Below are 10,794 nucleotides of genomic sequence, written 5' to 3' on the forward strand. Positions count from 1 at the left end.
ACCTCAAGCTCCTAGAAAAAGAAGAGCACAACAAACCCAAAGCTCACACAAGAAAGAAAATTATAAAGATCCAAGCAGAAATCAATATACAATGGAGACTGAGAGAATGATACAAAAAATTAATGAATCAAAGAGTTGGTTTTTTGAAAGAATAAATAAAATCAATAAACTTTTAGTCAACCTTATCAAAAAAAGGAAAGAAAAGGCTCAAATCCATGCAATTAAGAACAAAAAAGGTGAAGTCACAACAGATCCAGCAGAAATCCAGAGGATCATCAATACTACTTCGAGAACCTGTACTCTAATAAAATGGAAAACACAGAAGAAATGGACAGATTCCTAGATACATACGAATTGCCAAAGTTAAAGGAAGAAGATATAGAAATTCTAAACACCCCAATAACAATGAGTGAAATTGAAAATGTAATTAAAAATTTACCAACAAAGAAAAGCCCAGGTCCTAATGGTTTCACTGCTGAATTCTACAAGACATTTAAAGAAGAACTATCACCATTACCCTTTAAACTCATCAAGGAAATTGAAAGGGAAGCAAGGCTTCTAAATTCATTCCTGGGAACAAGTGTTACTTTGATTCCAAAACCAGGGAAAGACTCAACCCAAAAAGAGAACTACAGACCAATCTCCCTAGTGAACATAGATGCAAAAATCCTCAAGAAAATACTGGCAAACAAAATACAGATGGTCATCAAGAAGATCATACACCCTGACCAAGTCGGATTTATCCCAGGGATGAAAGGATGGTTCAACATCTGTAAATCAATAAATGTAATACACTATATTAACAGAGTCAAGGACAAAAACCATATGATCATCTCAATAGATGCAGAAAAGGCATTTGACAAAATCCAATACCCATTCATGATAAAAACGCTGCAGAAAATTGGAATAGAAGGTCTTTATCTCAACCTGATTAAGGCTATCTATGAAAAACCAAGAGCCCACATCATACTAAATGGTCAAAAACTGAAGACTTTCACGCTAAAATCAGGAACAAGACAAGGATGCCCATTATCACTACTCGTGTTCAATATAGTTCTGGAAATATTAGCCACAGCAATTAGAAAAGAGAAAGAAATAAAAGGAATAAAGATAGGAAAGGAAGGAAGACGCCAAATCACCCCACTGCAGGCAGGCAGGTCTGCCCACACCCTGCCGAGGTCCCCAGTCACGCGGAACACACGGCCGAATCAGCCCGCTGCAGACAGGCAGGTCTGTGCACGCCCTACCGAGGTCCTGAGTCGCGCGGAGGACGCTGAGTCAGCCCGCTGCAGACAGGCAGGTCTGTGCGCGCCCTACCGAGGTCCTGGATCATGCGGAGGACACCAAATCACCCCACTGCAGACAGGCAGCCACCTGATTCCACATTACCAAGGCACAGAGGACACCAGACCACCAGACCAAGGTACTGAGTCTCACTGTTCCCGGCCCAGAGGTAGGGGCTTCTGAGCCGTCGTCCCACTGCTCCTGGTCCGCAGGAAGGGGCTTCCCGGTCACCATCCCTCCCGCTGCTCCCCGCCCCTGTCCCACCTCACCCAGCTCAGAGGAGGTAATCTGTGCAGGCGCTAACAGCTCCCCGCCCCAGTCAAAATGAGAAAACACATAAATAAGTCTCAAAACCAGACTTCCAGATCACCTACAGCAACCCCAAAGGGAAATGAGATGGAACCCTCTGATACTCAACCACCTGGACCCACTGAACTGGCAACAAAAGGGGATCTGGAAAAAATGAAATCAGAAATAATTTCTCAGATAAGAGGAGAAATTGTGCCCTTAGTGCAAGACATGATTAATAAATCTAGAGAGGAGCTCAGGAACATGATGGAATCCCAACATAAGAAACAAATGGAATCCATAAAACAGATCAAATAGATTTCCAGAACATGAAAAACTCCATTGAAAGTCTACACAGCAGAATGAGCCAATGTGAGGACAGAATTTCAGATAGAGAAGATAAGATTGCAATTAGTGACCAGGAAAAGAAAAATTGCTTCAAAATTATAAGGGAACATGAGAAATCAATCCAGCAGCTGCTAGATGATGCAAAAAAGAATAACATAAGACTGACTGGGCTCAATGAAGAAACAGGAGAGAGTGCAGATGACATAAAAAAATCTCTTCATAGAAATAATGGCAGAAAACTTCCCAAGCAGAGGAACAGAGCTTGACATACAGATAAGTGAGGCATATAGGACTCCAAATAGCCTTGATCAAAAACAATCTACACATAGGCATATAATTGTTAAGATTCCAGAAACACAACAGAAGAACAAAGTTCTCCAAGCAGTCAGAGAAAAGAAACAAATCCCATACAAAGGAAAGCCCATCAGAATCACAGCAGACTTCTCAACACAAACCATCAAAGCAAGAAGAGCTTGGAGTGACATATTCCAAGCCCTACAAGAAAACAGCCTCCAAGCCAGACTGATGTACCCTCCAAAACTATCTTTCAAAATGGATGGAGAAATAAGATACTTTCATGACAAAGAGCACCTTAGGAACTTTGTGAATACCAAAACAGCACTCCAAAGAATTTTACACAATGGCCTAGGAACAGACATTGAGGATCACAACCCCAGGAAGCAAAGCAGAATGAACCCATCTGGCATGACAAGAAATTAAATGGAAAGGGGGAGAACCCAACAAAAAGAAAAAGTCATGGCAATGACAAGTCAATAGGTTTCAGTTATAACCATCAATGTTAATGGTCTCAATTCACCAATCAAAAGAAATAGACTGGCAGAATGGGTCAAGAAGCAAAATCCAACAATATGCTGCATACAAGAAACACACTTCATTCAAAAGGAAACTCATAGACTGAAAGTTAAAGGGTAGAAAACAATACTGCATGTGACAGGAATCCGAAAAAAAGCAGGTGTAGCTATCCTCTTTGCAGATCAAGTAGATTTCAAACCAACACTAATTAAGAGAGATGAAGAAGCACACTACATTCTTGTAAAGGGAAGAATCCAAGAGGAAGAGATGACAATCATAACTATCTATGCACCAAACACTAGTGCGCCCAACTATATAAAACAAATACTAATGGACATGAAAAGCCATATATGCACTAATACAGTTGTAGTGGGGGACCTCAACACCCCACTGTCACAAATAGATACATCAACTAGACTAAAAATAAGTAATGAAATACTAGAACTCAATCGAACTCTTGAACAAATGAACTTAACAGATGTTTACAGAGTCTTCCATCCCACAAAATCAGAATACACATTCTTCTCAGCTGTACATAGGTCGTTCTCCAAAATAGACCACATACTCACACACAGAACATGTTTAAGTAAGTGCAAAGGAACTGAAGTTATCCCCTGTATATTATCAGACCATAGTGCGATGAAATTGGAGATCCACAGCAAAAGAAACTCAAAAAATTTAATAAACACGTGGAAATTGAGCAACACACTTCTGAATAACCAATGGGTCACAGAGGAAATTAAAGAAGAAATCAGACAGTTCCTTCAATTAAATGACAATGACAATACAACATATCAGAATCTATGGGACACAATGAAAGCAGTCTTGCGAGGGAAATTCATAGCAGTGAATACACATATTAGGAAAACAGAAGGAGCCCAATTAAACAACCTGATGCTGAACCTCAAGCTTCTAGAAAAAGAAGAGCAGGACAACCCCAAAGCTCATACAAGGGAGGAAATTATAAAGATCAGAGGAGAAATCAATGCAATGGAGACTAAGAGAATGATACAAAAAATCAATGAAGCCAAGAGTTGGTTCTTTGAAAGAATCAACAAAATTGACAAACCTTTAGTCAACCTTGTCAGAAAAAGGAAAGAAAAGGCCCAAATCCATGCAATTAGGAATGAAAAGGGTGAAACTACAACAGACCCAGCAGAAATCCAGAGGATCATCAATACCTACTTCCAGAACCTATACGCCAATAAGATGAACAACACAGAAGAAATGGACAGATTCTTAGATACATATGAATTACCAAAGTTGAATGAAGAAGACCTAAAAATTCTGAACAACCCAATTTCAACCAATGAAATTGAAAACATAATTAAAAACTTATCACCTAAGAAAAGCCCGGGCCCTGATGGCTTCACTGCTGAATTCTACAAGACATTTAGAGAGGAACTGCTGCTGCTATTGTTTAAACTCTTCAATGAAATTGAAAGGGAAGCAATACTCCCAAATTCATTCCTGGAAGCAAGCATCACCTTGATCCCCAAAGCAGAGAAAGACCCAACTGAAAAAGAGAACTATAGGCCAATCTCATTAATGAACATAGATGCAAAAATCCTTAATAAGATAATGGCAAACAGAATGCAGAAGATCATCAAGAAGATCATACACCCTGATCAAGTGGGATTCAGCCCAGGGATGCAGGGATGGTTCAATATACGAAAATCAATTAATGTAATACACTGTATCAATAGAGCCAAGGGCAAAAATCATATGATTATCTCCATAGATGCAGAAAAATCATTTGACAAAATCCAACATGCATTTATGATAAAAACCCTACAAAAAATTGGAATAGATGGTCTCTACCTCAAACTGATAGAAGCCATCTATGAAAAACCAACAGCCAATATCACAGTAAATGGTCAAAAACTGAAATCCTTCACACTAAAATCAGGAACAAGACAAGGATGTCCACTATCACCACTCTTGTTCAATATAGTTCTGGAAACATTAGCCACATCAATTAGACAAGAGAAAGAAATAAAAGGAATAAAGATAGGAAATGAAGAAGTCAAATTGTCATTATTTGTAGATGACATGATACTCTATATAGAAGACCCCAAGAACTCCACCAAAAGTCTTCTAGACTTAATAACCAAATTCAGTCAAGTAGCTGGTTACAAGGTCAACACACAATAATCAATAGCTTTCCTCTACACAAACAACAGACTCACTGAGAGAGAAATAGGGCAAATGATTCTTTTCACAATAGCATCCAAAAAACTGAAATACCTAGGAATCATCCTAACGAAAGAAATCAAAGACCTCTTCTCTGAAAACTATGGCACTCTGAAAAGAGAGATTGAAGATGATATCAGAAAATGGACAGACATCCCCAACTCCTGGGTAGGAAGGATTAATATAGTGAAAATGCCCATACTTCCAAAACTGCTATATAGATTTAATGCAATTCCAATTGAGATCCCAGCAGCATACTTCATAGACCTCGAGAAAACAATCCAAAAATTCCTTTGGAGCAAGAAGAGACCCAGAATAGCAAAAGCAATTCTAGGTAACAGAGACATGGCAGGGGGTATCACAATCCCCAACCTGCAACTATACTACAAAGCTACTGTGATAAAAACAGCATGGTACTGGCAAAGAAACAGACTTGAGGACCAGTGGAACAGATTAGAAGATGCAGAAACAATGGCAGACACACTCAGCCATCTCATCTTCGACAAAGGAGCCAAACACCCTCACTGGAGGAAAGATAGCCTCTTTAATAAATGGTGCTGGAAAAATTGGGCTTCAACTTGCCAAAGATTAAAACTAGACCTGTATCTCTCACCATGCACTAAACTAAAATCAAAATGGATTAAAGATCTAAATATTAAAATAGAAACTCTGAACCAGTTGGAACAGAGGTTAGGTAGAACCCTTGAAGACATCGGTGTAGGAAAAGATTTTATGAAGAAAACCTCAGTTGCCCATGAATTAGCACAAACAATCAACAGATGGGATCTCTTCTTATTAAAAAGCTTGTGCACAGCAAGAGAAACCACCAGCAGTGTGAAGAGACAATCCATGATGTGGGAAAAAATCTTCACCTGCTCTTCCTCAGACAAAGGTCTACTATCTTGAATCTATAAAGAACTTAAAAAGATCAGATCTCCCAAATTTAAAGACCCAATTGAAAAATGGGCATCTGAAATGAACAGACATTTCTCAGACAAAGAATGAGAAATAGCAAATAAATACATGAAAAAAAGTTCAACATCACTGGTCATTCAAGAGATGCAAATGAAAACAACGCTGAGATTCCACTTCACTCCAGAAAGAATGGCTGCTATCATGAAATCAACCAATAACAAATGCTGGCAGGGCTGTGGGCAAAGAGGAACCCTGCTCCACTGCTGGTGGGAGTGTAGACTGGTGCAACCACTGTGGAAATCAGTATGGAGATACCTCAAACAACTAGGACTGGAAATCCCATTTGACCCCGCTATTCCACTGCTGGGGATCTTCCCCAAAGAATTAAAAGAATCATACCACAGTGATATATGTGCACCCATGTTCATAGCAGTGCAGTTTGTAATAGCTAAAACTTGGAAACAGCCCAAATGCCCATCAACTGGAGACTGGATAAAGAAAATGTGGTTTTTAAATAAAATGGAGTACTACTCAGCCATAAAAAATGAGAAATTAGAGACATTTATAGCTAAGTGGATGCACATTGAGGCAATACTCTTAAGTGAAATAAATAGGACACAGATGTGTAAATACCGAATAGTTTCTCTGGTGTGAGAAACTGAAAGTGTAAATAAAGACTAAATGTATAATAGGTCATGTGAAATAGGAAGAAAAGGGGCAAAGGGGAAGGAAGTGGGAGGGCTAAGGGAAAGGATAGAAGGGAATGGGATTAATATGAGAAAATGGAAAAATAGGAACAAAATTTTTGTAAATAGGGAGGGCTGGAGGGGTTGGAGGGCTGGGCAAGGGTGAAAAACAAGAACCAAGAGAGACTATGTAAAGGTGCAAATTTCCAATCTTGAATGTCATTATATTGTATACCTAAAATGTACCAATTATTAGAATGAATAATCAAAAATGTAAAATAGGAATAAAAGGTCCAAAGTGGTAGCGGTAATGGGAGGCACAGGGGAAAGGAAAGAAGGGAAAGGAAAAAATGATGAGAAATGGAAAAAATGGAAATAAAGTCTTCGTAAATAGGGAAGGGTGGAGGGCGTGAAGGTAGGGCTAGGAATGGGGAAAAAATAAGAACCAAGATGCATTATATAAAGGTACAATTCCCAATGAGAAATGTAATTGTGTTGTATACCTATAATGTACCAATAAAAGAATTTAATACAAAAAAATTAAAAAATAAAAAATAAAATGGAGTATTACTCACCCATTAAAAAAAAGATAGGAAAGGAAGAAGTTAAACTGTTCTTATTTGCTGATGATATGATACTTTACATAGAAGACCCAAAAAACTCAGCCAGAAGTCTTCTAGACCTAATTGACATATTTAGTAGAGTAGCTGGATAGAAGGTCAACACTCAAAAAACAATAGCCTTCTTATACACAAATAGAAGACTCATTGAGAGAGAAATTCGGGAAATAATTCCTTTTACAATACCATCTAAAAAATGAAATATCTAGGAATCAACCTAAGAAAGGAATCAAAAGACCTCTACACTGAAAACTACAGCACTCTAAAAAAGGAGATCAAGGAGGATAAAAGAAAATAGAAAGACATCCCTTGTTCCTGGGTAGGAAGAACCAATAGAGTGAAAATGGCCATACTTCCAAAACTACTATATAGATTTAATCCAAATGCCAATTGAAATTCCAACAATATACTTCACAGAACTAGAGAAAACAATCCAAAAGTTCATTTGGAATCAGAAGAGACCTAGAATAGCAAAAGCAATTCTAGGCAACAGAGCCATGGCAGGGGGTATCACAACCCCCAACCTGAAACTATACTACAAAGCTACTGTGATAAAAACAGCATGGTACTGGCAAAGAAACAGACCTGAGGATCAGTGGAATAGATTAGAAGATGCAGAAACAACTCCAGACATACTCAGCCACTTCATCTTTGACAAAGGAGCCAACCGTCATCATTGGAGGAAGGATAGCCTATTTAATAAATGGTGCTGGAAAAACTGGATTTCAACCTGCCAAAGATTAAAACTAGGCCCATACTTATCACCATGCACTAAACTAAGATTGAAGTGGATTAAAGATCTAAATATTAAGACAGAAACACTAAACTTGCTGGAAGATAAGTTAGCTAGAACTCTTGATAACATTGGCATAGGAAAAGACTTTATGAACAAATCCTCAGTAGCACAGGAGCTAGCACAAAGAATCAACAACTGGGATCTCTTCTTATTAAAAAGCTTCTGCACTGCAAGAGAAACCACCAACAGAGCTAAGAGACAACCTACAATGTGGGAAGAAATTTTTAGCAGCTGTACCTCAAAGGTACAGCTACTACTTGATATTCTACTATTGAGAATATATAAAGAATTGAAAAAAATCAGACCCCCCCCAAATTCAAAGACCCAATTAAAAAATGGGCATCTGAAATGAACAGACATTTCTCAGACAAAGAAGTAAAAGCAGCAAATAAATATATGAAAAAATGTTCAACATCACTGGTCATTCGAGAGATGCAGATGAAAACAACCCTGAGATTCCTCCTCACCCCAGAAAGAATGGCTGCTATCAAGAAATCAACCAATAACAAATGCTGGCAGGGGTGTGGGGAGAAAGGAACCCTTCTCCATTGTTGGTGGGAGTGCAGACTGGTGCTACCACTGTGGAAATCAGTATGGAGAGACCTCAAAGAACTAGGACGAGAGGTCCCATTTGACCCAGGTATTCCTTTGCTGGCTATCTTCCCCAAAGAATTAAAAGAATCATACCACAGCGATATATGTGTACCTATGTTTATAGCGGCAGTTTGTAATAGGTAAAGCTTGGAAATAGTCCAAGTGCCCATCAACTGGAAACTGGATAAAGAAGATGTGGTTTTTTAAAATAAAATGGAGTACTATTCAGCCATAAAGAATGAGAAACTAGGGCTGGGGATTTAGCTCAGTGGTTCCACCGCCTGCCTCACAAGCGCAAGGTCCCAAGTTTGATCCCCGGAACCAAAAAAAAAAAAAAGAATGAGAAACTAGAGTCATTTATAGCTAAATGGATGCATATTGAGGCCATACTCTTAAGTGAAATAAATAGGACACACGTGTAAATACCGAATAGTTTCTCTAGTGTGAGAAACTGAAAGTGTAAATAAGGATTAAAATGATTAAAATGAATAATTGATAATTTGAAAATAGAAAACGTCCAAAGGTGTAGGGGTGGTGGGAGGGGAAGGGGAAAGGGAAGAAGGGAAAGGGAAAATTATGAGAAAAGAAAAAAAAAAAAAGGAAACTAAATCTATAAACAGGGAAGGGTGGAGGAGGCTGAAGGGCGCACAGATAATGGGGGAAAAAAAATAAGAACCAAGATGCATCATGTACAGGTACAAGCACCCAATGATAAATGTAAACGTATTGTATACCTGAAATGTACCAATAAAAGAATTAAAACGAAAAAAGAGAAAAAAAAAAAAGGACACAGCAGTATGGGGGATCCCATCTCTGTTCAGAGCTCTGAAATGGAGGCTCTATAGTAAGATAAGCAAGCGCAAAATGGAAACAGTTTAAATGAGAGGCTGCTTGTTTTCCAGACTGGTCATCTTCACTGTCAGTTGGGGAGACATCTCTTACTGTGTAATCCTTGTCCACATGGAAAGGGAAAGTGAGGCTGAGAACAGCGCACTTTGTGGGTTTGCTCAAGCCTTGGACAGTTGCCTGGCTGCCATGGGGCAACAGCAGATGGGTACAGGGCATTAGGATGAGGACAAGGGGCTCTGAGAAATCTTGGAACAGACTTTGATACTTCTCAGTGCCAGTCATCTCTTTCTTAATTTTACGGTTAATATACAGCTTATAAGGTGCAGTGTTTTCTTCTGTAGTAATCCAAGGTAGCAGTTCTTTAAATTATGGTATTATTAGAGCACATGAAACAAAAAGCTCACTTTGTCTGCGCTAAATAAGTGAGCTGGTGAGAGGATGAAGATTTCTGTCTGCTCTGTTTTGTTTTGGGGGGGTACTAGGGATCGAACTTGGGACATTGTGCTTGCAAGGCAGGCAGTGGAACCACTGAGCTAAATCCCCACCCCAAGTTTTTTTGTTTCTTTGGTTTTTTTTTTGTCTGCTCTGGATAGTCTGCATCCACTTGCCCATCACTCCTGGGCAGGTATGGCTGATGACACCTATCATCCTTACTTCATGTCATTACCTTGAACTTTTCCTCATAGTTCTCGAAGGCTTCCATGACCATACATACAGCCTCCATTGAGCGCTCCAGCCGGCCATCCACCCCATTGAAGCGGTACATGCTGCCAGACACATCCACCACCAGGCGCAGACGCTTGGGTTTCTGTTGTGGGCTGCCCAGCTGAGGGAGAGAATGATGGCAAAAGTTGGTTACCCATCAGTGGCTGCAGTCCTGGGAGATCTCACACAGCCTGTAGAGTGCCAGCCCTGAGCCTCAGCCCTTCACAGTGCTGTCCTGGCAGGTGGAGAGGTGACCACAGATTGTATTTCAGCCAAATTGAATTCCAGACTTGTGTTGGTAGTCAGAGCCATATGGAAAAGATTTGCTTTGGAATATAGTTCTTTCAAGGTCCAGTCTAGTCTAGTAAAGTGGCCTTGTAGAGGATGATGCCTAAAACATAGTATAATGTTTAAAAATAATAATCTGGGAAGATATAAACTCCAACGTATCATTTTCACTCCATGCCTCAGAGTCAGTGATTTGAGCAAGTCTGTGTCATTTTGGAGGGAAGCCTACACAAATTTCACTTGTACCTGTTATGCAGTCACTTGAAAATCATTTTCCACATAGGCTGTACAAAATGTCAGATTTCCAAAACAAGGTTATTGGAGAGGGGGTTTGGCAAAGAACTTAAGGAAAATATTTTAAAATGTCTTTTGTCTTTAATAAGCTTTCAGTTTTCTTTTCTTTCTAGTTACTGAA

At 39.2% G+C, this 10,794-nt stretch overlaps 1 protein-coding gene across 2 annotated transcripts in view; it reads right to left on the reverse strand.

Annotated features, from left to right (window-relative positions):
- Positions 1 to 10,794, reverse strand: part of Vwa8 (von Willebrand factor A domain containing 8) — a 443,736-nt gene that overhangs the window by 17,220 nt on the left and 415,722 nt on the right. For both annotated transcript variants that reach the window (XM_004844253.3, XM_087197309.1), the window contains one exon: positions 10,054 to 10,212. In XM_004844253.3, the coding sequence (XP_004844310.1) occupies positions 10,054 to 10,212 (159 nt within the window). The remainder of the gene's footprint in view (positions 1 to 10,053; positions 10,213 to 10,794) is intronic.

The sequence above is a fragment of the Heterocephalus glaber genome, unplaced genomic scaffold (genome assembly GCF_053883595.1).
Source record: "Heterocephalus glaber isolate CG9 unplaced genomic scaffold, H.glaber_assembly_v1.0 deba00001666, whole genome shotgun sequence".
Lineage (NCBI taxonomy): Eukaryota > Metazoa > Chordata > Mammalia > Rodentia > Bathyergidae > Heterocephalus > Heterocephalus glaber.